The sequence below is a fragment of the Rhizophagus irregularis genome, chromosome 3 (genome assembly GCF_026210795.1).
Source record: "Rhizophagus irregularis chromosome 3, complete sequence".
NCBI lineage: Eukaryota > Fungi > Glomeromycota > Glomeromycetes > Glomerales > Glomeraceae > Rhizophagus > Rhizophagus irregularis.
Genome location: NC_089431.1, coordinates 669,776 through 697,143, shown reverse-complemented (window position 1 = coordinate 697,143; position 27,368 = coordinate 669,776). Strand labels below are relative to the sequence as shown.

At 28.6% G+C, this 27,368-nt stretch overlaps 9 protein-coding genes across 9 annotated transcripts; 3 read left to right on the top strand and 6 right to left on the bottom strand.

The window, feature by feature from the left end:
* Nucleotides 1-823: 823 nt before the first annotated feature.
* Nucleotides 824-2,174, top strand: OCT59_020197 (uncharacterized protein; the record flags this gene model as incomplete). Its single annotated transcript, XM_066149022.1, has 5 exons — nucleotides 824-1,201; nucleotides 1,291-1,404; nucleotides 1,577-1,688; nucleotides 1,875-2,054; nucleotides 2,128-2,174. The coding sequence occupies 5 exons, from the start codon at nucleotides 824-826 to the stop codon at nucleotides 2,172-2,174; spliced, it is 831 nt and encodes a 276-aa protein (XP_065989974.1).
* A 292-nt stretch (nucleotides 2,175-2,466) lies between these two features.
* Nucleotides 2,467-3,510, bottom strand: OCT59_020196 (uncharacterized protein; the record flags this gene model as incomplete). Its single annotated transcript, XM_025331338.2, has 6 exons — nucleotides 2,467-2,553; nucleotides 2,621-2,694; nucleotides 2,889-3,054; nucleotides 3,151-3,222; nucleotides 3,285-3,428; nucleotides 3,505-3,510. 6 exons carry the CDS (start codon nucleotides 3,508-3,510, stop codon nucleotides 2,467-2,469), a joined length of 549 nt encoding a protein of 182 aa, XP_025189266.2.
* A 679-nt stretch (nucleotides 3,511-4,189) lies between these two features.
* On the bottom strand, nucleotides 4,190-5,688 carry OCT59_020195 (uncharacterized protein). Its single transcript, XM_025312636.2, has 4 exons — nucleotides 5,096-5,688; nucleotides 4,883-5,023; nucleotides 4,563-4,796; nucleotides 4,190-4,479 (listed from the first exon to the last, which is right to left on the bottom strand). Exons 1-4 carry the CDS (start codon nucleotides 5,258-5,260, stop codon nucleotides 4,393-4,395), a joined length of 627 nt encoding a protein of 208 aa, XP_025189265.2. The 5' UTR covers nucleotides 5,261-5,688; the 3' UTR covers nucleotides 4,190-4,392.
* Nucleotides 5,689-6,078: 390 nt separating this feature from the next.
* OCT59_020194 (uncharacterized protein) lies at nucleotides 6,079-9,418 on the bottom strand. The gene is made up of 4 exons (XM_066149020.1): nucleotides 8,906-9,418; nucleotides 8,780-8,806; nucleotides 7,886-7,933; nucleotides 6,079-7,798 (listed from the first exon to the last, which is right to left on the bottom strand). The coding sequence occupies exons 3-4, from the start codon at nucleotides 7,899-7,901 to the stop codon at nucleotides 6,474-6,476; spliced, it is 1,341 nt and encodes a 446-aa protein (XP_065989973.1). The 5' UTR covers nucleotides 7,902-7,933; nucleotides 8,780-8,806; nucleotides 8,906-9,418; the 3' UTR covers nucleotides 6,079-6,473.
* A 1,855-nt stretch (nucleotides 9,419-11,273) lies between these two features.
* Nucleotides 11,274-13,986, top strand: OCT59_020193 (uncharacterized protein; the record flags this gene model as incomplete). Its single annotated transcript, XM_025312635.2, has 7 exons — nucleotides 11,274-11,532; nucleotides 11,604-12,719; nucleotides 12,803-12,958; nucleotides 13,040-13,052; nucleotides 13,126-13,277; nucleotides 13,350-13,383; nucleotides 13,468-13,986. 7 exons carry the CDS (start codon nucleotides 11,274-11,276, stop codon nucleotides 13,688-13,690), a joined length of 1,953 nt encoding a protein of 650 aa, XP_025189263.1. The 3' UTR covers nucleotides 13,691-13,986.
* Nucleotides 13,984-15,566, top strand: OCT59_020192 (uncharacterized protein). The gene is made up of 2 exons (XM_066149019.1): nucleotides 13,984-14,118; nucleotides 14,202-15,566. The coding sequence occupies exons 1-2, from the start codon at nucleotides 14,013-14,015 to the stop codon at nucleotides 15,485-15,487; spliced, it is 1,392 nt and encodes a 463-aa protein (XP_065989972.1). The 5' UTR covers nucleotides 13,984-14,012; the 3' UTR covers nucleotides 15,488-15,566.
* OCT59_020191 (uncharacterized protein) lies at nucleotides 15,486-18,154 on the bottom strand (the record flags this gene model as incomplete). The annotated part of the gene is made up of 11 exons (XM_025312634.2): nucleotides 15,486-15,675; nucleotides 15,749-15,965; nucleotides 16,041-16,120; nucleotides 16,199-16,260; nucleotides 16,330-16,553; nucleotides 16,630-16,846; nucleotides 16,921-17,053; nucleotides 17,132-17,514; nucleotides 17,599-17,647; nucleotides 17,719-17,867; nucleotides 17,945-18,154. The coding sequence occupies 11 exons, from the start codon at nucleotides 18,152-18,154 to the stop codon at nucleotides 15,558-15,560; spliced, it is 1,842 nt and encodes a 613-aa protein (XP_025189262.1). The 3' UTR covers nucleotides 15,486-15,557.
* A 374-nt stretch (nucleotides 18,155-18,528) lies between these two features.
* OCT59_020190 (uncharacterized protein) lies at nucleotides 18,529-20,473 on the bottom strand. Its single transcript, XM_025312633.2, has 2 exons — nucleotides 20,441-20,473; nucleotides 18,529-20,314 (listed from the first exon to the last, which is right to left on the bottom strand). Exon 2 carries the CDS (start codon nucleotides 20,296-20,298, stop codon nucleotides 18,706-18,708), a length of 1,593 nt encoding a protein of 530 aa, XP_025189261.1. The 5' UTR covers nucleotides 20,299-20,314; nucleotides 20,441-20,473; the 3' UTR covers nucleotides 18,529-18,705.
* Nucleotides 20,474-21,755: 1,282 nt separating this feature from the next.
* OCT59_020189 (uncharacterized protein) lies at nucleotides 21,756-26,192 on the bottom strand (the record flags this gene model as incomplete). The annotated part of the gene is made up of 9 exons (XM_025323871.1): nucleotides 21,756-22,052; nucleotides 22,143-22,710; nucleotides 22,790-22,851; nucleotides 22,935-23,306; nucleotides 23,405-24,320; nucleotides 24,395-25,292; nucleotides 25,374-25,475; nucleotides 25,552-25,747; nucleotides 25,827-26,192. The coding sequence occupies 9 exons, from the start codon at nucleotides 26,190-26,192 to the stop codon at nucleotides 21,756-21,758; spliced, it is 3,777 nt and encodes a 1,258-aa protein (XP_025189260.1).
* Nucleotides 26,193-27,368: the final 1,176 nt, after the last annotated feature.

Genomic DNA, 27,368 nt, shown 5'->3' with positions numbered 1-27,368 from the left:
GATATTTAATTTACTTACAAGCCATTTATTTACTTATTGAAATTTTACTATATAGACGAAACTTATAATTTATAGGCCTACATCCTGATAGAAAAATTTAAAATTCTATAGAATATTCTCTATAAAAATTTTTGAATAAACGATGGTTTTTATTATGAAAATCTTTGAAATGTGATCAACTTTCTAAATAAATTGATAGGAATTCTTGTGACAAACCTTTCTAAAGTAGAGTCTTAGTTCGTTGCGTTTGAATAACGCTTGAGACACAAGCGGCAGAATTTTTTTGTTATATTACACGGAATTTTTGTAGAATCCATCCGAAATTTCATATTTTATTATTTCCATTTATCAAAATTATTAAATTTCGCTTTTTTTTAATCCATTAATATTACCTCAAATTCTTATTAAAAAACTTTATAAAATGAACCGATAGGAATGTGTAGCACAATTGCTCTATCATTTTATCGGTTTAACTTCTTTTTATAAAAGTTTTGAAGTCACATAATATTACTGTTGTTTATAAATGACACTCACCAAAGTGGCTGGTAAAATTGTGAATTTTAATGGGAAAGAAAGTACAGTATTAAATCGGTTTTATTAATGCTCAACAGTTGACCATCTTTATCTGTACATCACATGATGCTTACTCCTTTTAGTGCTTTCTTGGTTTGAAAACTTTTTATTACGTGTAACTGTATATGTTACGTTTGATTTTTTTGATTGCTTCTTTATTACTTACTTTGTTACCATAAATTGAGGAAAATCCGATAATTTATTTTCTTTTTCTTAAATACACTTTACACTCTTTTCAAAACACACACGAATGAATAAAAATTTCGGATACTGCAAAGAGTGTAAGGAGAAAAACACAGGCTTAAAATGGTGTCGAAGCTGCAACGCCAAACGCTTGGAAGCCGAATTCTCAAGTTGGACAAGTAGTAATGAAGAACTCGACAAGTTTCTTAGAGAAACACAGCTCACTGTAAGGTGTTGGCAAGAAGTATTTGAGTGGATTCCTTATACAAATATTACTGAAGTCGAGGAGGTTGGAAGAGGCGGCTACGGAATTATTTATAAATCAAAATGGAAGAAAGGATGTATCATAAAATGGATGCCTAAAGAAAAGAAGTGGGCACGTTGGGGAACTGAACTTGTTGCTTTAAAATGTCTTTATGAGGGTTTTAGCGATTTTATGCATGAGGTAAGCAATCATTATAACTATGGACATATATATATATGATTATTATGAACATATAATTATATCATTCATGAGTTCTAAATAATTCTTAGTTAAAAATACTTCACCAATATATGAAATTCAATCCTAACGGGTTTGAATGTTATGGAGTTACACAAGATCCCATACCCACAAATATTTTATTGTTACTGATTATTATAGAAAAGGTGATTTGCGCCACTATTTTCGTTGTCATGCTCGTAATCTTAATTGGTCAAAGAAGCTGGATATGCTTTTGCAACTTGCTCGGGATCTCCGAAATATCCATAACGCCGACCTTGTACACAAAGATCTCCAGTGCTTGTTGATACTATCACATGCATTTCTGACTTGGGGCAGTCTCAGGATGTCAGTACTTTACAAACTTCTACCGAAGTGAACGGTGTGATGCCGTACGTTGCTCCCGAAGTATTATGTATACGACCATACACTAAAGCCGCAGATATATACAGTTTTGGAATGATCATGTGGGAATTCACCTCTTTTCAATTGCCATTTTACGAACGTTCACGTGATATTGATTTAGCATTTAGTATTTGTGATGGTTTACGCCCAAAGCCTATTGAGGGAACACCGCCCTGCTATATAGAACTAATGCAACAATGTTGGAATTCTGATCCAAAAAAACGTCCTACAGCAGAATACATAGCAAATACGTTGCAAGGCTGGTTCGAAGGTTCAAATGAGAACATTTCGAATCAATTTAAAACCGCTGACGAATTTAATTCAGTTAATCCCGTACGAGAAAATTCACAATCAGTTCACAAATCAGCCATTTATACTAGTCGCCTTTTACCAACTATTCCTATTGCCAATAGTATGTTTTTGGAATTATGCATTTAAAAACAATTGTTTTACGTGTAATTTAATTTCCTATTTTTCTTCTAAAGATTACAGTACGCGTCAATTCGATTTTATACTACCCGACGAAAATTAAATCATGTGTTACAAATTGTTAAGTTTACAAAGTCTCGGAGGAATGAACATGTAACCTGTAAGTTATGTATAACATTAATATATTAATTTTGCTGAATTTCTGATTGTGTTTATTTGTTTATGATAGTAAACTTAACATAGTCATAAATAAATTCTTTCCTAGTATACAAAAATATATGTGTATACGTATAATTAATATAAATACAACTCACTATATGTCGAATCAAGCTCTATAGTTTAATTCGATAAATGTTTGAATTTCCCGTAATAAATTGATTTCAATCCAGGATTTTTTAATTAACACGTTTGTCAAGCCATTCAATAACCTCGGTAACAGTAGCGATTTTAGCCACTCCATATTCCAAGTTCAGCAAGGTTGCCTTTTTTAGTAAGAAATTTATTAATAATCCATTGAACTTAGTAAAGAATGATAATTTTAAGTTCTACCTTGTGCATCTCTTCATTCTCTGTGACAGTTGCATCTTTAAGGAAAACAATGTTATAATCCTGATCAAAGCCACCTATAAAAATTTGTAGAATATTGATATGAATGATATGATCAAATAAATTTTCGTCTTTCGCTTTGATAATTATATACATAGCTAACTGAATTTCTTGAATGATATATAACAATACTCATGATCATCCTAAGCTCGATATTAATTTGCACATAATGAGTTAATCTCCTTATACAATTTCATTACAATATACTCACTTCTGGCAGTTGCTTCACAACACAAATTTGTTTCTGCACCAGAAATGATGAGTGTTTCAATACCAAGAGAAGTGAGTATGGAACCAAGTTCGGTACGATAAAAAGCATCATAGCGTGTCTTGTTTTTGATAACGAAGTCAAGAACATCAATTGAGGTTGAAGACCGCTAATAAAAGAATTAATGTCAATTATTAAAATTTTACCAGGAGGTTACCTATTTGAAGATAGGATATTGTAATTTTTAAAAAAATTAAGCACTAACCGAAATGATAGGTTGTAATTCTCTCAAAATTTTCCATTCGTCAGAGCCCCATTTGATACTACCATCTCCCCACTTAAAAGATGAATTGTTATTCCAAGTAATTAATTAAAACGAAGAAACGATAAGTCACATACCCATCGTCCCACAGCACCTCCATCAAACTTGAGATTTCTGTGACCGTGTTGGGTCCAAAAAACGGGAATGTCTTTTTCGTGACAAGTTTTAACAATCGATTTTACGTTTGGAATAATATCGATAACCTCTTTACGAAGTGATTCCTATCAAGAAAAAGATTTAAAAGGTTATTTGAATAATTTTTTAAATAAAGAATTTAGAATATTTACTATTACTCACTTGCATATCAATGAGCACGTCTGAAATGTGTGTCAGGTTGACGGCGCAGTGTGGCGCAGCGATTTTTTCCAAAAAAATTAAATTGCAATTTTTTTTATTTAAAATAAAACCTTTAAATTACTACACTAGATGTATTTTCGTCCGCTCTGCAAATTTACTTAAAGAATATACGGGTGGTTTAGAAGGCCATTTTCGAGTTATTTAACAAAAACTGTTTTTTCGACAAATCCAATTTTGGAAATGATCGGCAAAGACGATAAAATCAGTTGTTATATACTAAAGTCAAAATCTACTTCCAAAACCTCCTTCCATTTATAAGTGAATTTTGTAAAACAGATGAAAATACATCTAATGTGTAAATTTGAAATTATTACATTAAAAAGAAAATCTTTAACTTATTTTTTTTGAAATTACTGCGCCACACTGCGCCGTCAACCTGACACACATTTCAGACGTGCTATCAATGACTAACAGAGCAACTGTTTTGGGTTCGTAAGGAATGGATGTCGCCATGGTAAATGTGGCTTAAAGTCTTAAACTACTGTATAGAGAAAGATGAATTAAACATTAAAAACAAAAATTCCAATCGTACTCCTGAAACGCGAGTGACGCGCACAAAAATTAGTAATCGGCAGAGACAACAAATCAAAAAAAAATCACGTGATATTTGTAATACGAATTTGTTGAAATATAATGAAATGGGTAAGTTTTTTATTAAAATTATATAACAGATAACTAAATTAGTAAAAGTGTAAAACTAAAAAACTTCGATTAGACCCAGTAAATCTTGTCCCGTAAATCACGTGACTATTTTGAATTATAAAAGGTAAAAAAAAGGGTATAACGATAATTTATTCAAATGTTACAGTATAACTAAATTCTTATTGTCTAATTATTTTCTAGAGTTTCTTGAGCTTCCTTTGCATCTTGAGGTATTTCGGATATCAATTTTACCTTTGCAGCATGAGTACAAAACTATAATTATTACATTAAAGAATTAGTTTCAATTATCTCTTGAAAACCTTATTAACTTAAGAATAATAGAAATTTCATTTTACCTCATCAAAAAGAATATAACCTCCACGGTTTGTATCAATCTCATCAAATTTTGATTTAAGTTCTTTAGGTGAATTTACATTTATTCCCATAAGTTCATATCCCTTCTTAAATTCATTAAAATTAATACGTCTATCATTGTCTATATCAAGTTTCTTAAATATTTGAAATAGATTGTTGTAATAATGAAGAAGATCGATGAGGCGTCCGAATTCTTTGAAGTCAATAAAACCATCCTATCAAATTTTTTGCGTATTAGGAGGAATGTTAAGATTTCAATATAAATAATATAAGGAACTATAAGAGATCTACTAGACGAAACCTGTGAAGTATCGGCAGCTTTATAGGCTCGCATTATGGCAGGTTTATCTTCTGCAAGATGTGGATAAATTTCGATAACAGCTTTATCGATTTCAGCAAGGGACAAGATACCGTTACCATTATAATCAAAGACATCAAAAATCTATGAAAATGAAAAAGTCAATATCCTTGAATAACATTTTTTAAAAATAAAGTTATTTTAATAAATAATTACCCTTTTAATTTCAGCTTTATCTAATTTATCAGTAGTGATAACTCCCTTCGTAATTTTGTTATTAGATCCTTTATTATCCGATTTTCCGGAAGTTTTGTTAACTGATTTCTTATCCAATTTTCCGGCAGTTTTGATAGCTGCCTTCTTATCCAATTTTTCGGCCATGTATAATCAATCAATTAGTTTGAGAGAATAAAATGTATGATATGATATTTGGGCGGTATTCTTTCCTACTACCATCTCTATATATACAGTATGTTATACGTAATGAGGCAAAAATTATTGCGTGCCACAAAAAAAACCATGCATGGTACAATTCTAATTTAGGATTAAATGGATATGGTTTCATTTGAGAGTATGTTTTTGATTGTTGATTTTTTTTATGTCGTGCTTTTTTTAGTTCTGTGATGTTACAAATATGAAATATTTTTATAATATTGACATTATTTCATTCACTTTATTTCGAACATATGTTTAATTACGATTTTTATGTCGTGCTTCTTTAAATTCTGTAGTATTACAGCATAGGCTAAGAACATGTTGTTTAAGTATTAACATTATCATGGAATTAAGTGGATAGAACTTTTGAGCCGAGGTTGAAATTTCGGGGGAAGCTAACCCGGGTTCATAAATAAAGCTGCTTCGATGGGTCACAGCCACAAATATTAAAGAATTGATCAAAATTCTTAAAAAAGATCGACATCACACATCATCATGCATTATTTAGAACTTCAATAACGAAAACTGAAAAGAAAAAATCTATATTTAAAACACAAAGAAATTTCCTTGTTAGACACGTACGTCGTTGAACATGATAGGCGAAACCGATTAAGGTATAATAATAAATTTTTTGAAATTATTAAAGTTATTAGATCAATTGTATTAGATCATTGTGATGAGATGATGAAAGCCCCCTCGCTCAAAAATAATAATTAACGAACAAGACTCAATAATAATTTGTAAAATAGGAGTTTTTATTTATTATTTATATTTATTTACTAATATATTATAGTTTTTATTTTTTTTAAAAAATACAAAAAAAAAATACACAAAAAAAAGAAAATTTTATATTTATTTATTATTAATTAATATTAAATTAATATATATATTTTTTCTTCAGATGTATGAAAAATTCTCTTTTTTCCATCACTTTTCTCATTTTTTTGTTATATTTACAAAGGTTTAAAAAAAGTTTTTTTTTTTCGGAAAAAAAATTTTTCATAAATAATAATAAATAAACTTTTAAAAAAAAGGTAATACTAAATCAAAAGAAACCATCCCATATTTATTATATTACATTAAATAGTGACTAAAATTTTATTATTTACTATCCATGTAATAATGTACATTAGTTGTACATTAAATTAGTCTTATACTTTTATTCTATAGTTTTCACCAAAACTTCATCATCATCATGATCAACATCACTTCCACTACTAGCACTTCTACCCAATTTCAATTTATCAACAATGCCCATGGAATTTTGAGATCTTCTGTTTGAACTGCTACTACTATCTCTTTTTAAATTAGGATTACCACTATAAATTTCACTATTGATAGTACCATTTTCCGAAAAAATTGAAGCAGTTGGGGATAAGTGTTGTTTTATATAAGCAATTGGATGTTGAAGTGGTGATGGTGGATTTATGTTTAATGGTTTATAATTAAAATATTCCTCCAGTTGAGATTCCTTAGGGGAGGCAGTAATAGTTGTAGAAGAAATTGATGAAGAAGTAGTATGGATGATCGGAGTCTTTCTTTGTGTATCATTAATATTCTTTAGATTGTCGTCTATTGAAGTTATTGTAGATGATGATGATGAGGAAGATGTTTGTGGAGAAGAAAATTTAACAGAAGGTCTCTGTTGAACTTTTATATCAATAGGTTCAATCGGTTCAATATGAGGATTTGTTAAAGATTTTGTTGTAGCTTTACGATCAATACTTCTATCAGATTCATTAATTGTAGGTAATCCACCATCACTACGTATACTATCTTTCCTAAACATACCATAATTAAGACTTTGACTCCTCCTATGTAAATAATTACCAGATTCTTTATTAGAAGGGGGCATTGTGTGTGGTAATGTCGGATAAGTTTTACCCGTATTCATAGAATATCTACGAATACTACCAAAACTAGCTCTAATTGCTGATATATCAGGTTCATATTCACTTCCGCTTAATCTATTATCCCTACCAATCGTTTCAGTTGTTGAAGTAACCAATGTTCCAGAAGTATCTATTCCTGATACTTTTGAATATTGTAATAAAATTATACCACTACAAATTACGAGAAATCCCATCACAACTGTAACAACACTTTTTGGTGGAGCTTCAAAACCTTGTGATAATATTGCTGAACTTATTATTGTTAAACTTGTGAATGTAACATAATATACGGGTGTTACCATTGCCGTATTAAATAAATTTAAAGCCTTATTTAAATAATTAACTTCTGTCAATAATGTTATTACTACAAACGCTATGAGTACGTAAAGAAACCAATGTGTAAATTGATTATCCCCCTGAATTGTTTTTACAATAGCGGTACCAAGACCTTGAGTTGTTACAACCGATAATGACCCAATTAATGAACATATTCCAATATATACTTGCATATATTTTGTTCCATATTTTGGTGCTACTTTCCAAATTATTAATAATGATCCCAATATTGAAACAATTGCGTACGTCAAGAAAACTATTTTTTTTTAAGAAAAATAAATATGATTTAGTAAAAAAAAAATTTGATTACAAAAGTGAAGTAAAAAATATTTTTTATAAATACCAGGAGCGAAGAACATTTTTTTAAATTCTTCAATATCTGACGCAATATGTTGATTAGGAGCGTGTAAAACAATTACAGTCGCTCCAATAATACATTGTGCGCAGCCTATTTTACCCAGATTATTTAATCTCTCTTTTAAAAATATTGATGATAAGATGGCACTATATAATGTAAAAAATAATAAAATTTAATTAAATTTTGTAAATAAAAAACAGTAAGATCTCAATAATTACCTAATGACCACACTGAGCGCACCTAAAGGAGTAACTAGGATAGCTTGTGTAAAAGCGTATGCTACAAAGTTGCATATTTCGCCGATAATCACTGTAAAAAAAAAAAAAAAATTTGAAATCTTTAGATAAATTTCTTCTTGCAAGTAAAATGAATTATTTATAAAGTTAAAAAAACCTTACTCAGTATCATTCCTGACCACCATAACCCATTTGAAAGATAACTATGACCTTGACCCGCCTCAGATCCGGCTAATTCCAAAAAAGGAAATTTAATATAAAAAAAAGATAACATTCAAGATAAAAATTACTAAAATCACTAATTACTAACCTTGTTTTTGAGACTGAAGAAGACCTTTTTTCTTAAATACAAAAGATGATCCAATGAATACACCTATTTTTTTTTTATAAAAAAAAATAAAAAAAAATTTATAATTTCATAAAAATAATTAGATGATATATTTGATATATTTGCGCTCTTTTTTTTTTAAAGAATTCTGAATTAGTGTATAATGCTTTAATAGCATGTAATTATAAATATAAAAAAAGGTATAATTGAACTTACCGCTGGTTATCGCCAGAATTAAACCAACAGATTTAAATACAGGATCATTTTGATTCAATGATATTCCATTGGCACTGGCTGTTTCATTTGAAGCCATATTTTATTATTATTTAAATATTTCTAAAACTGATATAATTATGAATATTTCATTAATAAAAGTTACAAATATCCTTTTTTTACGAGTATAATTACTAAGAAAAAAAAAATGAAATCAATTTTATTTACATTTAATCGTTAAAAAAATAAAGGAAGAATATATTTGGCGATTAATACGTGAGCGGGAGAATGAGAGTAAAAAGTTGAAGAAAGAAAAAAATATAATTTTTTCTTTCGGTTTTACACAAAAAAAAAAGGAAATAAAGTTTGTTGTTCTTTGTTACGAAAGGTCGTAGAACAAAAATAAATCAATTAAAAATTTTAATTTAATTGATAATTTCCCCCCTAAAAATTTTTCCTTTTTGTTTGTGCTCTTGTGTTATCTTTCGATTTTCTATCAAAGGATGAACCTAATAAATTTCCCTTTTCTTAATCGGAAAAACATAAAAGAATAATCCAAAAGAAAAAAAAATAACTAAAAAATAAAAAAAATATTTTATTAATTAAATTTAAAGGCTACCGGAGCCTTCGATTTCTTCTATAAACGATATAAAAATACAAAAGAAAGAAAAGGGAAAGGAAAAAAAAGGCGGGAAAAGCTTTATAAAAAATCGGAAAAAAAATTCTTTTTTTTTTTAAATTGAAAAAATTTTTTTTTTGTTCTTTTTTACCTTTTTTATGCTCAAAAAAACTCGGGTTAATAATTTAAAAAAAAGAAATAGGGGTTGAAGAAATAAAATATAATTTTTTTTTCTTTACACAATTGTATTTTGTACAATTTATAACAATTAAAAAAATAAATCGTACTGAAAAATAAGGGGTTATATAATAGGGCTGAGGAGCCAGAGATTATATATATATAACATTTTACTGTAATAGTAAACAAAAAAAAATTCGGATAAGCATGGAAATGGTACTTGATTTTGTGTAAATGACGATCATATTTTATATTTGAATCATGTAAGAAAAGGAACATTGTGCGGATTATCCTACTAACTTTTAAAAATAAATATGGCGTAGTGTTCTTTAAACAAACGGCTTGGCTCTATAAAAGCCATCGAGTCAATCATAAGCCTCTTCGTGTTGATGTGACGTATAAAATAATAAATATTTATTAATTTTATTAAAAATAAAAATCAAGGCCGTTACGTAGCCGACGTAACAATTAATTATCGGTTTTTTGTTTTCGGTTAAAGTTCAATAAAAGAAAAAATTAATCGTACATATTTTCTCGTATAACATACTTTTTTTACTCAAGTGTTTCAGTATAACGGCGATTACCATCTTTTACTATTGTTTATTTACAACTCTGAAACATCTTGCATAATGCGGTTGTCAGAAACCCGATCCAATCATATATTTTTTCATTATAGTAAATAAATGTCCATATGTTAGCAGTTTGATTATCGCTTACCAAAATTTAAAACTAATAATATTCCTTTTTTCTTTTTAGGGTTTAGATTTTAAAAACATTAATTAAAGAAAAAAATTATTTTACCAAATATGCTAACTAAATTTGAACCAATTAAAAACAACGTGGATTTCTTCATCCATTTCCTTATTTGTCTCGTTCAACCCCATTACCACCATTTACTATGTTATGCCACCTTAAATTTTACCTAGAAGAAATTCTGCAGGGAACAAAGTAACAAACAAACAAGAACTTGAGATTAAAGTATTGTATTATATTCATCCTAAAATATAATGTTTTTAGTTAAAATATATTTAAATATCTTTTTTAATTAACTGTTAAATGTTTCAGTACTCCAACTTGTTACTGTCATATTTTTGTTTCATTTTTTGGTACATAAATCCAAAATTATGAGTATAAAGAAAGAAGAAAGGAAAGATATTGCAAATATGTCAAATAATTACCAAAAAAAGGTCTGTTACTTCCGGTCACGGTCATTCACTCACTTATGTTATCATTGCCCTATTCGCATTGGAGATCTCACTATCGTTCATTGCCAATTTAATTGTAAAAGATGTGTATATTAACATCTTTGTATTGTTATTATTTATATTTTTTTTATCGTTATTTATACATGTTAAGTAATAAGTATCCATCTGTTAATTGGTTGAATAATGATTTAAAAACGCAATTTTACAACGTTACACGAAATTGATTTAAAAGTTTAAAATCATCATCTTGCTTATCAAGTTTGACTTAACCCAATTAACGTGATACAAAAATCTATACAGATACAAATTTTTTTTTTTTGTTTTTTTTTACCTAATTTGTTAACTTTAAATAAGAAAAAAATAAATCTATCTCTATAATCCCTCATTAAAATACCAAAAATAGGATATAATTACCTATTCAAAATATTGGAAAACTTCTATTATCGGAGTTTTTGGAGTTATTTGATTTGTAAGATATCACAAGAAAATTTCTCCTTCGCTCACTTCTCCTTTTTATTTTTTTAATTAAATTTTGTTTAACTTTATTAATATTTGATACTTTAAATTCTTCATCTTTTTATAATAAAAAAAAATAATGCCTCCAATTCCAATTATACCACGTAAAATCCTTTTTGGTAATCCTTCAAATGTTTTACCAAAAATTTCACCGGATGGAAAATATTTGGCATATATCGCACCAAAAGATGATGTTTTAAATATATATCTTACCGATAATCCTAAAGATTTGTCATCTGCGAAAGCAATTACCAATGATAAAGTTAGGGGTATCAGAAATTTTTGGTGGAGTTTTGATCATCAGATTGTTTATCCACAAGATAAGGAGGGTGACGAAGGTAAAATTCTAATCAAATCATTATTATTATTATTTCATCGGTTTTTACTAAAAATATTATTAATTTTTTAGATTTTAAATTATATTCGATTGACTTAAACACTGGTGAAAAAGTTACATTAACTCCATTTGATGGAACAACTTCTGAACCTGTTAAATTTTCTCCAAATTATCCTAATGAAGTCATTATTTCAATAAATAAACCTGATCCCACAGTTTTTTCATTATATCGTTGTGATTTAAAAACTGGTGAGATTAATTTAATTGAAGAGAATACTCAATCATTTGATAGTTATTTTTTAAATGATGATTTAGAAGTTTGCTTTGCTAGTAAATTAACTGATGAAGCTGGGAAAAATGTTTATAGAAAAGTTAATAATGAGTGGGAATTGATGATCTCTTATGGAATTGATGATGTACATTCTTCTGAAATATTCTCAATCGTAAAAGAGGATAATGAGGAATTGATTTATTTGATCGATTCACGTGATAGAGAATATAGTGCAATATATAAAATTAATTTAAATGATCCTGAAAAGAAACTTCATATAGTAGCTGAACCAGATAATCAGGAAGCAGATATTAACAACGTTTTAACTGATCCCAATACACATGTTCCGTTAGCTTATTCAGTGAATTATTTACGTACATCATGGAATCCTATTTCTTCTGAAATTTCATCAGATTTAGAATTTTTAAAAAGTGTAGATGGTGGTGATTTCACTATTTTATCTCAAACTCTCGATAATACTATTTGGATTGTTTGTTTTGAGAATGATACTCAAACTGCAAAGTATTATTTATTTGATAGAAGTAATGATAAGTGTATAAATTTACTGTTTAATTCAAATCCAAATTTGGAAAATTATTGTTTGGCTAAATTAAATCCTATTGTTATCAAATCTAGAGATGGATTAGATTTAGTTAGTTATTTAACTTTACCATTAAATAAATATGATCCTTATAGTGATTATAAACCTACTCATCCTTTACCTATGGTGCTTAATGTTCATGGTGGTCCTTGGGCGAGAGATAGTTTCGTTCCTTTAAGAACAGATCATCAATTCTTTGCCAATCGTGGATATGCTGTTTTAAGCGTAAATTTTAGAAGTTCAACTGGTTTGGGTAAATCTTTGCTTCGTGCTGGTAATGGTGAATGGGGCGCAAAAGCTCATGATGATTTAATTGGTAAGTTTTATCGTTAAACCTTAAAATGATTTTTTTATTGATATATAACATACAGTATATAATTTTATTCTATTTCTACAAAGATGCTGTTAATTGGGCGATTGATGAAAAGATTGCTGAGAAAGATAAAATTGCTATTTATGGCGGTAGTTATGGAGGCTATGCTGTTTTAGCAGGATTGACATTTACACCTAATGTATTCGCTGTTGGTGTTGATATTGTTGGTCCTTCGAATCTTGGTAACTTATCATTTCGCTTTTTTTTTTAGAAAAATTATTTTTACGTTTATTAATTTTTATTTTATATTACAAAATTTTTAGTTTCTTTACTCAAGTAAGTTTTGAAACTTAATCGTTTATAAAATTTTATTTATCCCTCTTATTAAATAATATGAATCTTTTAATAGTTCGGTCCCATCATATTGGAAATCACGGATTAGTGAATTAATACAACGTATTGGTGGAAATCCTGAAACCGAAGAAGGTGTTAAATTTTTGACAAGTCGTAGCCCATTAACTTTTGCTGATAATATTAACAAACCATTATTAATTTGTCAAGGTATTAATTGTTATTAAAATGAATACGTATATATAATAATTTAATAATAAATTTTATTTATTTTTTTTTTAGGTCAAAATGATCCGCGAGTAAAACGCGCAGAATCGTAAGTTAATTGAATAATTTTATTCTAAAGATTATCGAATAAAGAAAATCTTAAAAATTTTCTTTCTTTCTTTTTTTTTTTTAGGGATCAAATCGTTTCTTTATTAACATCAAAATCGATCCCAGTTAGTTACGTATTATTTAATGATGAAGGTCATGGATTTGTTAGACCTCAAAATAGAATATCATTTTATGCTATGACAGAAAAATTTTTATCAAAGGTTTTAGGTGGTAAATATGAAGAAGTTAGTAATGATTTTGAAGGTGCAAATTTTACTATTCTTAATGGTAAAGAAATATTGGAATAAAGTAGGTCTATGTATATATGTATGTATGTATTTATTTATCATAAATGAATGTATGTAGAAATAATTAATACATAACGTATGCGACAATCAAAAAATTAGATTAGCAGGTTAGATCACATTGTTGTTACACTTTCTAGAAAACGAAATTTTTTTTTTTCATATTATATATATATATATTTGTATTTATTTTTCGCCTTTTTATTTTATTTATTTTTTTTATATTAAAAAATATATATATGTAAATCATGTGATCTGATGGATGATCAGTGAATTGTTTTTAATTTATAATTTTCATCAAAGAAAATTAAAATCAAAAAAAAAAATGGTGTTATTTTCGAGTAGATTATTAAAATTTCCAAATCAATATCAATTATTTAATAATAAAAAATGCTTTTCATTTTATTACAATCTGATGATCATGAATTCAGGTAAGAGAACGTGGCAAGGATTTTTTTAATAAAAAAAAAACAAATAAAATAAAATAAAAAAAAAAATTTTTTTTTTTTTCAAGGTTCAAGATCAATCAAAAAATTTTCAAATAAAATCATTTTTAATGAATCAAATAATGATACAAATGATACAAATAATATAAATTATATAAATCATAATAATGATAATAAAAATAATGATGATAAGAATAATAATAATGATAATAATAATAATTATGATAATAATAATTATGATAATAATAATTATGATGGAAATAATAATAAATATAATGATACTAAAAAGAAGGATAAAAAAAATGATATTAATAATAAAAAAAATAAGAAAGAAAGAATTCAACAAAAAAAATTATTTAATATAAAAAATTCATTTGATGATTTTTATATTAAACAATATGGTAAAGAACGTTGGTATAATTTATTAAATTCATTAAAAAATGAGGATAAAAATTATTGTACAATGATAAATAAATTTATTTCAAATAATAGTAAAATTGAATTTATTGAAAATTCTTTTAAAAATAATAATAATATAAGAAAAGTTGATTATTTAGATATATTATGTTATATTAGTAATTCAAAATTTTCTTTACCAAAAAAGGATGAACATAGTAATTTATTAAATGTTTATCATATTGATTTGGCTTCTTTAATAGTTACAAAAGCTTTGGATATTCAACCTAATGATATTGTATTGGATTTATGTGCTGCTCCTGGTGGAAAATCTTTGGCTATTTTACAACATCTCTTAAATAATAATGAACAAATCAACAATAAAAATGAAGGAAGAGGAATGTTAATTGCTAATGAAATTAATAATAAAAGATTTCATAGGCTTTTACAAGTAATTAAGTCTTATATTCCATTTAAATATCATCAGTATCAAATTAAATTAGTAAAGAATTCTCCTATGGAGAATTATTGTTATGATAAAATTTTAGTTGATGCTCCATGTTCTTCAGAACGTCATTTAATTAATGATCAAAAAGAATTATTAATGTGGAAAAAATCTAGATCAAACAATTTTTCAAAAAAACAATATAAAATATTATTAGGCGCTGTAAAAGCTCTTAAAGTTAATGGAATTTTGGTTTATTCAACCTGTTCTATTAGTAATTTGGAAAATGACCGTGTAATTAAAAAAATTTTAGAAAATAGTTGGGTAAGATTAGAAGTAATTAAAAGAAAATCTGGATGGGAAATTGGCGAAGAAACTGAATTTGGATGGATTATTTTACCGGACAAAAATGATGGTTGGGGTCCAATGTATTTTTCAATTTTAAAAAGGATTGAAGGAAGAAATTTTGAGAAAAAGAATAATAAGTTTTATAATAAAGATGGTACAATTTAAATATAATATAAATATTTATTTGTATAAATTACAATTAAGTAATAAATAAATTACGATATCTTAATTATGATTACTCTTTTAAAATATCCTTCTCGATCATAGCTGCCGCAATAGGGTGGTAAAATGATCTATTTTCAATAAAAGTTTTCTTTGCTAAACTAGAGCCATTTTTGGTATTATTCAACAACCTAAATAAGATAATTGAAGCGAATTAAGTAAATTGTTTAAAATTATGAATAAATAATTAAATTTTGGACTTACCTATATAAAGGCCTAACAAATTTCATTCTTCCTTGTTCAGTTACAAATTTAACAACATGAGGAAATATGGGCTCATATTCTGCTAATAAACAGATTTTTTGCCACCTAAAACGAAGCTCGGAATTATGAACTGTAGTAAACTTGTAAACTTTATCCATTGCAATAATTGCTGGATGAGACAATGGCTGATACTCCAATATTCGTTCTAAGAATACGACTTTTAAAAAAAAGGTAACAGTTATTTTATTTTTTGTTTATAAATTGTTTAAATTATAACTTAATAGTTACTTACTCTTTTGTTCGGAAGTAAAATTCTCTATGTCTGATGTTGAGAATTCTTCAAATTGACCTTTGCTGTTTGCTGAATTCCATCTAATTTAACAATTAAATAGAATCTTTTGACCTTTACCTCTTTGGCAGTGTAAGGAAAGAAAATTAAAATGGTCGAACCTTTTAGCCAATTCATTACATGCTTTTGCAAGTGTTTGATCAAATTCATTTTTAACTGGCGGCTAAAAAATGAAAGTAAATAAGCAAGGTATACTTATTTACAATTAAAATTTATTTGCTGAAAAAGTTACCATTCCAGGAGAATTTAACCAGCCTTTCCAATCAATTGTATCTAATGCAACCTTTTTTTCGGATCCAAAGTTTTTTTCCATGAATGAATATAAGAAATTTTTCCATTCATCAGTAGTAATAGATTTACCAGCGAATTCTTTAACATGAGCTTTCATGTAAGGTTCAAAAAATTCAGGTCCGCCTACTACTTTCTGAATATGATATAAAAAATTAAATCCTTTCTCTATAATAAAATTATAATTGTTATATCGTTAATATGTTATTGTGAATTTTAGTCTCTCATTTAAAGGAAACTTTACCATATGGAACAGAAGAAAAACAATCGTCGGGATCTACATCTTTCAATACAGGTTGTAGAGCAGTAAGGGGATTGTCTTCACCAAAAAGTTTAATATCTTCTTCTAATGCACGCCATCCAATAATTGCATCAAATTCGCTCTGTTTTTCTCCATGCAAGCGACCCATAATCTTTCTTTCAATAAACACGGTCCATCCTTCATTAAGCCAAAAATGTTCCTAAATGATTATCGTTAATCATTATTGATTTCTATCCTCTTTTGATCAATAAAATGTTATTTTTGATAAATTACCCAATTTGCTGTTGTAACAAGATTTCCCATCCAACTATGAGAAATTTCATGTGCAACTACATCTACAAGAGATCTGTCTTTGGCTAATAAAGTAGGCGTAACAAATGTTAAACAAGGATTTTCCATACCGCCACTTTTAACCAAAATAAACAAATTAGTAAAATGTTTTTTGTTTTTAAAAAAAAATATACACATATATATGTTAACTTACTAAGGGAATGAAGCAGGAAGAACCAATAAATCATACTTTCCCCATTCGTAAGGAGTCAAAAGTTGTTCTCCAGTAGCAATAAATTTTTCGGTAGCTTCAAATTCCCATGCAGCATCTTCTAAAACTTCTGGTTCAGTCCACACAGTTGATCTAGGACCAATCTCTTTTCCTTTCAGATTTCCAACTGCCAAAGCAATTAAATAAGAGGGAACTTTGACTTTCTGCTCAAACTTGTAAACTTTGCTATCATCACCAATATCCTCCTCTCCAATTCCAATAGCACTCATTAAGGCTCTAAGAGGGCGAGAAACTTGAATGTTGGCACTGTAAGTTAATTTGATGCATGGAGAATCTTGACATGGCAAAAGAGATCGTGCATGAATCTAAAAGGCCATGTGAAAGAAAAAAAGTTAGTTTATAACAAATCAATCGTAGTTATGTTCTTATATATTTTTTCTAATTCTTACTGCTTGACATTGTGTAAAGAGGTAAGGATATTTCTTTCCAACAGTTTGGCTTTGGAGATAATTTTCGTTAGATTTAGTAGAAAAGGTAAAACCCGAATTTTAATTGAATAAGTAAAGTACCTTGGTTCTAACCATTGGACCGCAGTACTTTGTTTCATAGTATTGTAGGCTATCTTCAAATCAATTTTGGTACCAGTGGTTAAATGTTGGTCACCGAGGTCAATGAACAAGCTTGTTCCAAAACAGTCAGTTTTATCACCAAAGTTAAACTTTGTAAAGTTGTAAATGAATAAAAAATGAGTTTAATATTCCAAAATAATACACACTAAACCCATAATATATTTACTTTTAGCTCTTTTCCATCTTGCGAAACTGACTTAACCTCGAGATTTCTTGTGTCAAGAATAACTTTGTTAATATTATCAGCTAAAGCAACAAGGCTTAATGTAACAGTTCCATCAAGAATTTTATGTTCAAAATCAACTTTTAAGTTTAATTCAAGATGAGTTGTTTGAACTTCCTTAACATTAGACGATGTACTTGGATCATAAGCCATTTTTTAAATTTTTATTGTTTCTAAATGAACTCTGAATATCAACGTTTAAAAATTGATCCGGTTGAAATTGATAATCTGATACTGCATATGGTTGATCATTGAGTGATTTAACCGTTTTCTCGCGTCTATCGTAGTTTGAAATACTGCGTAGCAAGAATCAAATATATATACGGATCACGGGAATGTTAGGTAAACCTTTTTAACATTATATAAAAGAATTTCGATCGAAATTAAGTCTTTTTGGCATTGCATTAAAAGAACATTTTTTTTAAAAAAAAAACATTCATTCCCAAACAAAGCTTCATTTGAATTGGACACCACACCATGTTCATTATGACACGTAACAGTCAGATAATAATAGACTAAAGAAAATTATTAAATATCCTACTTCGTCTATGAATATTTATTTCAGTTATCAATTAATAATTTTTAAAATTATGAATATAAATTCTAATTGATAAATATTTTTATTTAATCTCCAACTTTCAAAGAAACTCATAGCAAAATAAATTAACATAGTTATTCTATGCCGCCCACCCCTTGTAATTTTATCATCTAATTTTATTAGTATTTGGCTTCTTTTTACTAAAATACTTTTCATCCTCAATCAAAATCCCTTTCTTCTTATATTTATTTAACAAATTAGTGATTTTCTTATCAATTCCAAAGGTCAAATAGAATAAAATTGGTCTAGAGATTGATGATCGATATTCAAGAAATGTTTCAATATCTTTAATTGGAAACCCAATTCCACTTATTGATAAACTATTTAAGTTTGGTGAAAAATGATTTGTAAAAATTTGTAACAAATTCTCTTTAACTTGTTCGGGTTCTTTTGTAAAATTTTCTTGTGAAGAATTAATCTCAGGTTCCTGAACGAATAAATTTCCTGTACGTGCAGGAGGTGAATTAAGCTTAATATTGTAAATTACAATCTTTTCTATTTTATCACACGATTCTAATAAATTTTTCACTTGTTGACCATCTTCAGGTGATGCAGGAACTTCCAAGGTGACAAGTTTCGGACAATGGATTCCAATTGAACTAATAAGTTTTCCGGTATTTTGTCGATCAACAATTGAATAACTTGGACCAATTATTATCTCTCTTAATTCTTCATTAGTATGTTCAAAGAAACTAGCAAAGAAGCCTAAATGCACCAAAAACCAATTATAAAAACTAACTTTTTTAAGTCTTTTTAATGAAATTTTTGATAATGATATCAAATTATCTTGAGTAGTAAGTACAGATCCATATCTAAATAATTTTAATTCCTCTAAATTTTCAAATTCTCCAAGTACATGAATCGGAAAATCAAAAGAACAAAGTTCTAATCGAACTAAACTTTTTGATTGTACTCTTATAGCTTCAAAAACTTTTTGATTTTCTAATTCCATTAAAAAATTATAATTATCATGATATATAATTACATCTTGTAAATTAGATTGAGCTGTAATAAGATTGGCCAATTCTTTTGAATCTTTATATTTTTTTATTACGATCCGTTTAAATTCCTTACAATGTGGTATTAACATTTCAAATACTTCAGATATTATTGGAATTGTACTATCACATTCAATTTCTTGAAGATGTGAAAAACAACTTCCAATTTCTGGAGTCTTCGTTATAATATTAACTAAATGAAGGAGAGTAGTTTTGTTGCATGATACATAATATGTGATGAACTTTCGAATCTTAGAATCTTTCAAAATTAATTGTAATAAATGAAGTGTAACTAATTCAACTTTTTGCATAAATTCTTTGAGTGACTTAATTTTTTGATTTGTCACCCAATTCCAAATAGAATCTTCAAAATAAGATATATTAAGAATTCTCATAAAACTCACATAATTATATATTAAAGGTTGAGATAATGTTGGTAATACAAGTTCACTTTGTTGTAACAAACTTCTGGATTGTTGAGGTAAAGCTGAAATAAAAACATCTATAAGTTTAACTTGCCCTTTTTGACTTTTTACCTTATTATTTATTTCCTCAATAACCCAGGGATTACTCCATAACATTGGAATTACACATGCATTCCAAATTCGGTTAACGCGAACACAGGAATTCAAAGATCTAAAATCATTTCGTAGACATTCAAAGATATTAAATAAACAGTCTTCCGGAAGAATAGAAGACATCGTTATAACTAAAATACTAAATAATTACACAATATCAGCATAAAAAAAAAATATTAATATTTTAATAAAATATCAGAAATCAAATGTTTAGAAATTAATGAAGATATTATTTTTTATTTTTCAAAAATTTTTTTTTACTAACCTGAGAATTGAGAAAAAAGGAAAGAAATTGTTTGATTGAGTTATTTTTAGTTTACCTAAATTTATATATTGTATTTTTGTTACCGATTTTAGAATATTCAGGTGATCATGGTGTAATGATATTGTACTATGCGATTACTAATCCTGTTGGATTGGTTATATTAATAGAACAGGTTATATACAATTAATATTACACATATATTCAAAATTCAATATAGCGATTATTAGTATTAAATAGTGAAGAATGCACAGCTGATAGATAAATGACAAAATATTTTCAGCAAACGCAAACAATTTCTATAATAAATTTTATTTTTAGACTATCGCCATGCCGAAAGTTATAATGTTCTTCCTTATTTAAATATTGATTAGCCAACTTTCGTCTTTCTTTCGTTATATTTTAGGTTAATAATACTAGTGAAAGTATTTAAGAATAATTTCAACATTTTAGATTCCAGATACTTCAGCTAGAGCTTCCGTTTGAAAGCCAAATTGAGATTCGAATTTCTGAAAATACTTGATAAATAAATTCAAATCTCAATGGATATTCGAATCTACATATGATGAATTTTATTATAATTTTTATTATAAAATTAATGAAAATTAACAAAAAAATCGTTGCATTAATTTTGCATTTGTATCTTATAAATCTTATAAACGAACATTTGAATATCCCAATTTCAAATGGAAGCTCGCTTACTAAGAAAGATGACTTTATTATTACCTTTTGAGCTTCTTTGACATCTGGTCAACTTACTGCAGAAAACGTTACAATTGCGATAAGACGAAGGTTCAGTCGTTCACATAAGCAAAAGGACAAACGACTTCTTATGTTTATGCACCTTTCGCGATCTGTTAGATGATTTAGGCGCAACAAGTAGACATTCGTATTACAATAATCAAAAGTATAACAAAGAATTTTTTTTTCTTGTACAGTATTCTCGGATCCGGAATAGTTATAAATGTGTTAATAATTCTAACAAACACTACTTGTTTTCATTTATAAAAACAAGACATATACCTTTTGTTCCTCTATTTTTAATCGAATCGCACTGATATGCGTTCGCGTTATCGCAATTTATGAAGTGAAATTTATAACGATAAAACAATGAATTATGTTATCATTTTTTTTAAAAAAAGTAAATTTTTATTAACAAAATTTTTTATATTTTAAATATATTATATCTATAAAATTCTAGAGAATAAAAATAAAATAAATTCTAGAGACTAAAAAAATTATTACATTAAACCTTAAATTTTCATAGTTTTTTTTTTAAAAAAAATGTACATAATTGGAAGTTTCTTATTAATATATTTTAATTTTTGCTTGTTAACATTTGTTCATTAACTAATTCATAATAATATCCTCTTTGTGCTATTAAATCGAAATGTTGGCCTTGTTCAACAATTTTACCCTTCTTAACAACACATATTAAATCAGCATTTTGAATCGTTGATAAACGGTGAGCTATTGTAATTGTTGTTCGTCCCTTTGCTGCATTGTCTAAGGCATCTTGTACAACCTTTTCTGATTCAGAATCTAAGGCAGACGTTGCCTCGTCAAGAAGTAAAAGTTTCGGATGACGAATTAATGCACGTGCTATTGCAATACGCTATTGTTAAAAAAAAAATTGATTTTTTATCAATTAAAAATGTGTTTTAATAATTTCATAATCACACATATATAATATCAATAAACTTACTTGTTTTTGACCACCACTAAGCTGAGTACCTCGTTCACCAACAGGTGTATCATAACCCTTTGGCAAACTAACAATGAAATTATGTATATTTGCATCTTTTGCTGCTGCTTCAATTTCTTCTTGCGTACATTCTTCTTTACCATAAGCAATATTTTCACCTATTGTCAAGTCAAACAATACAGGTTCTTGGCCAACAATAGCCATGTTTGATCTTAAGTATTCTAAATTCCAATCCATAACATTAACTTTTTCAAGATTAACTGCACCAGAAAGAACGTCATAATAACGAAGAAATAATGATACAACAGTGGATTTTCCGGATCCTGATCCACCAACTAAAGCAATCGTTTTGCCGGGTTCAATTTCAAGGTCTAAGCCACGAAGAATTCTTAAATTTGGACGAGCAGGGTAATTAAAGTGGGCGTTATGTATTGCACCAGATCCAGTAACTGGAGTAGGTCTGTCTTTTCCTTCGTTATCGGTTGGATCAATTTTGGATTCACGATCAAGTATCTTGAAGATTGATATTGCTGAATTCTTAGCTTTTGCAGAATCAGGAGCAAAGGTACTTTTAAAATAAGAAAAGAAATTTGATAAATCGATTAATGATCATTCGATAAGATTCTAAGCTCTCAACCTCAACCAACCTTGTTTGTCCGGCGGCCATAACACAGAAGATAACTGCAAAAAGTACTTTCATCATTTGTGGCTATAATACGATTTTGAATTTAAATACATTTAGTATTACGCAAAAAATTTTGTAAAAACATACAATAAGAGAAAAAAATTTACTTGTGTATATTCTTGTTTTGCTACTAATTGACCTCCATACCAAAAAGCGAGAGCGTATACCAAGAATAAAAGACACTGAGAGAGTCCAAAACCAAAAGCCGATACTGCACTTCCATTAATGGCAATACGGTGAGGGAGTCTGATAGATTCATGATATAGTTCTTTGAACGTGTTTTCACGAGTCAAAGCTGCGATTGTACGCATATTTGCGACCGATTGTTGTACAATTTGACCACTTTCTTCATATGCTTTACGAGTTTTATTACCGAGTCCAGAGAGAGTTTTCATTTGTAGATAACCGGAAAAAAAGAGACAAGGAGTTGCTGCCGCAATTACTAAAGTCAATTTCCAGCCAAATATGAAAGCGATTACCTGATGAATTATAAAAAAAAGAACGAATAAAAGTTTATTTATTTATTTGTTTATATGCAAAGTAATAATAGAACTTAAAAAATTTAAACAACATTTACCAAACCAACAACTACGTTAGTAGCTGAATGAATAATATTGCCCATAAGTGCACCAGTTAAACCTTCAACTTTAGTTGCGTCTGTTGACAATTGTGATGTCAGAGCTCCAGTATTGTTTTCATCTTCGTCAAAGAATCCAGCTTCTTGTTTTAAAAGATGAGCAAATACCATAGTACGAATCCTTCTTGTAAGTTTTTCACCACTCAAAATAAAGAAATAATGTTGCAAAATATTTGCTATAAACGAAACTACAGCAATAACAAGAAACATTCCTGCCCAAAAGTTTGCGTCATGACGTAATTTACTAGGGTTATCAACATTGGAGAAAGTGCTCAATAGAGTAGAGAATACCAAAGAAAACAAAGGCGTGACAGCTCCATTAATAATGGCTCCAATAGAGGCAAGTATCAAGTACAAACTTTCAGGTTTTTGTAATTTCAAAACTCTTGCAATTGGAGCAGGTTGGTTCGATAACTTTTCCATTTCTTCTTCAATTTCTTTAATTGATTTGACAGTTGAAGCCTTGGTTTCCATACGTCTCAAGTAATTTCTGTGTTTCTTTTCATCAAAAGTAATTACTGTATCGTCTTCACTCTGAGCATCGTCTTCGTCGAGAGACTCTTCATTTTTAGTTTTAAGTTCTTGAGCTTGGACAAGACCAAAGTAAACTCCTTTAGAAGCGATAAGTTCATCATGGCGACCTACTTCGAGAATATTACCATGTGACATTACAACGATTTTATCTGCATTTTTGATGGTGGAAAGTCGATGAGCTATGACAATTGTTGTACGGCCTGTTGATGCGGTATCAAGAGCATCTTGTACAAGACGTTCTGATTCAGTGTCAAGAGCTGAAGTTGCTTCGTCAAGTAATAAGATTTTGGGATTCTTAATCAATGCACGTGCAATAGCAATTCTGTTGAAGGAGAATTAATTTTAATGATTTTTGTGATGTGGTACGATTTTTGGGCAAAACAAGTTTAAACTCACCTTTGTTTTTGACCACCAGACATAAGAGATCCCTTTTCACCCACATCAGTATCATATTTTTGAGGTAATTCATTAATAAAATCTGTCGCATTTGCTTTTTTACAAGCTTCGATAATTTCTTCCAAAGAAGGTTCAGGCATATCCATTTTAGCACCCCAAGCAATATTTTGTCGTACACTTGTAGGGAAAAGTACAGGTTCTTGACCAACAAGTCCAATTTGTGATCGTAATGATTTGACATTTATGTTTTTTATATCTTCTCCATCTAATAAAATTTGACCTTCAATCGGATCATAAAAACGTTCTAATAAACCGACAATTGTGGATTTTCCACTTCCGGATGTACCAACAAGAGCAACAGTTTCACCAGGTTCAATTGTAAGATTAAAGTTTTTAAGAATTTGTATATCCGGACGAGCTGGATAATTAAATTTAATGTTTTTAAATTCGAGACGTCCTTTTGTCGTGGATTCATCAAGTTTTTTACCATCAGGTGAGCTTGAATTAATAGGAGGTATACGATCAATCACAGAAAATAAATTACTCGCGGCCCCTCGCGCATTACTAATTGACGAAAAATTTGGAGCAGCATTACCGACGGAGAAAGCACCGATAAGAATGGCGAAGAAAACATTCAAAACATCTCCGCCAGTAGTTTTTCCTTGGACGATCAAAATACTTCCGTACCAAAAAGCGAGAGAATAAGTACAATATATGATAAATATAATAGATCCAATTGCTAAACCGTTGATTAAAGCTTTCTTTTTTCCAATCGCAAAAGCTTTTTCAAGCTTTTCAGCGTATCGATTTATTTCACGTTGTTGTCCTCCAAACGCTGTTACTGTTTTTATTCCAGAAAAGACTTGTTCAGCTACTGCTCCAGCTTCTGCGTAAACATCTAAGAATTTTGTTAAGAGTATTATTTGTTTATTTATTTATCTTAACTATTTTTAAAATGAAAGAATAAATAAAAATTTACCTTGTCCTTTTTTGGCTGAACTGGCAAGCAATTTTGCCATAATACTAGAAGAACCGGCAAGTAAAGGGAAAGCACAACAAAGAACAAGTGCCAGTAACCATTCTAAAAAAAACCAAATTCAACATATGTATGGTTATCAAAAAAAACAAATTAAAAAAGTAATTTCGTATAATTTTACCTTTTGTGAAAGCGATGACAAAACCAGCAATAAAAGTGGCAATATATTGAATGATTAAACCAACTTTTTCAGAGATACCTTCTTGATATAAATCTGAATCTGACGTAATACGATTGGCAATATCTCCTGTTGAAATTTTGTCGAAGTATGCGATATTTTGACGAAGAATTGCTTCATAATATATCTGACGAACTCTCTATTAATGGTAAAAGTTAGGTATAAATATTATATAAACTTATCCCGTATCAGAAACTATATCCCATGTTGAAAATTACCTTTGCTTGGTTTTCACCAGCGATCATCCAAAAACCCATTTGCATGGAAGAAAGTATGAATATTGCAGCAGCCACAGCAACGAGTAATATAACTGGGGTTTTAATGCTATTTTTTAATGCATCTGCAGCGACATCAACGTCTTCTCCCCTTGACACAGCGATAGAAAAATCAAGAAAAGCTTGAATAGCAGCGGACATCAATATAGCCATTAATGGTGCACCAACTCCACTTACTAAAGCACCAATTGAACCAAAAAACATCATTATTTTATCCGTAGTTGATGCATATCGAAATAATTGAATAAATGAAACCGATTTATTATCATTTTTGGTTGCTGATTCAGTGTCAGAATTTCCTTCTGCCATTATTATATATGTGTGCTTATAATATAATTTAACTTTAGTTTGGTCGATTTCTTATATGCTTATATTATGCTTATAAATTGGCTTAGTTCTAATATTTCTTAATTAATTAAATATTAATATTATTATTATTAAAAGAATAAAAAAAAAAATTGTGTGTTTCTAATTAATTAGTTCGCAAATCGTAAATATAACATATCAGATATATGATTATGTTTTTTACGTTTGTGAACAAATTAACAAAATTCAGTTTTGACCTGGTATATTTATAATTTTTCTTCAGGTATCAGCTTAATCGAAACTCATCGATATGCATTTGGAAATTCCTATATTGCGGACAGACTTTTATCCGTCCAATAAACACGCAATACATTTATACTTTAAGACACCTTTTACGGAATCAACAATCAATCTGAATTTACGTATGATGATCAAATTGATATGCTTTCACTACAAGTAATCAAGTGGAGCAGTACTTTTAAAACCAATAAAACCAATAACTAAATTTACTTCTATTATTGGGGCTCTTTTTCCCGAAAATTTGCAGACTAATTTGGTAGATTTATTTCCGTGGAATAGCATCGGGCCGATGATTCCATTCGTATTGGTCGATCGAAATGTTGATCGGTTACAAGAGTGCTACAAGACATATGGTCTGTTACGGGACCTAAAACAAATTAATTTAGAAGTTCTTTCATCGATTGGCACTTTTACATTGAAAATTCAATAAATTAAAATTTCATTGCAATTGAGATCATGTCGCAGTAACCGTTAGAATGTCATAGCCGGCATAGCGTCATATAATAAAAAAAATAATTAGTACGCATTATGTCAGGATCTTATGCGCAAATCTTATATTTGATCGGTATTTGAGCAAATGGCGTCCAGCATTCAGTTGCGAAAAGAATGCATGTAATATGCTCGGGAGTTTGAAGTTATATTAAAGGAGTTTCATGTATTTTGTTTAGCTATACAGCAGGAATATCATTAGCTTGCATTCTTACATTCATTCAAAAATGACAGCATATTTGTCATTAGAACATGGAGAACAGTTATTGATCTTCAATTACATCATTGGTACAAAGTTACAAAGTAAGGTATAATGGTAGACGCTGTTTTGCAAAATCAATACGCCATGGAGAAGTTAATAACATTACCACGGTATCAGGTAAAGCTACC

Coding starts and splice junctions, on each gene's coding strand:
- OCT59_020190 (XM_025312633.2), bottom strand. CDS start 20,298: ATGTCTTCTATTCTTCCGGAAGACTGTTTATTTAATATCTTTGAATGT.
- OCT59_020192 (XM_066149019.1), top strand. CDS start 14,013: ATGGTGTTATTTTCGAGTAGATTATTAAAATTTCCAAATCAATATCAA. Junction 14,119..14,201: donor TCTGATGATCATGAATTCAG/GTAAGAGAACGT, acceptor TTTTTTTTCAAG/GTTCAAGATCAATCAAAAAA.
- OCT59_020195 (XM_025312636.2), bottom strand. CDS start 5,260: ATGGCCGAAAAATTGGATAAGAAGGCAGCTATCAAAACTGCCGGAAAA. Junction 4,797..4,882: donor AAGCTGCCGATACTTCACAG/GTTTCGTCTAGT, acceptor AAAATTTGATAG/GATGGTTTTATTGACTTCAA. Junction 4,480..4,562: donor GTTATATTCTTTTTGATGAG/GTAAAATGAAAT, acceptor TAATAATTATAG/TTTTGTACTCATGCTGCAAA.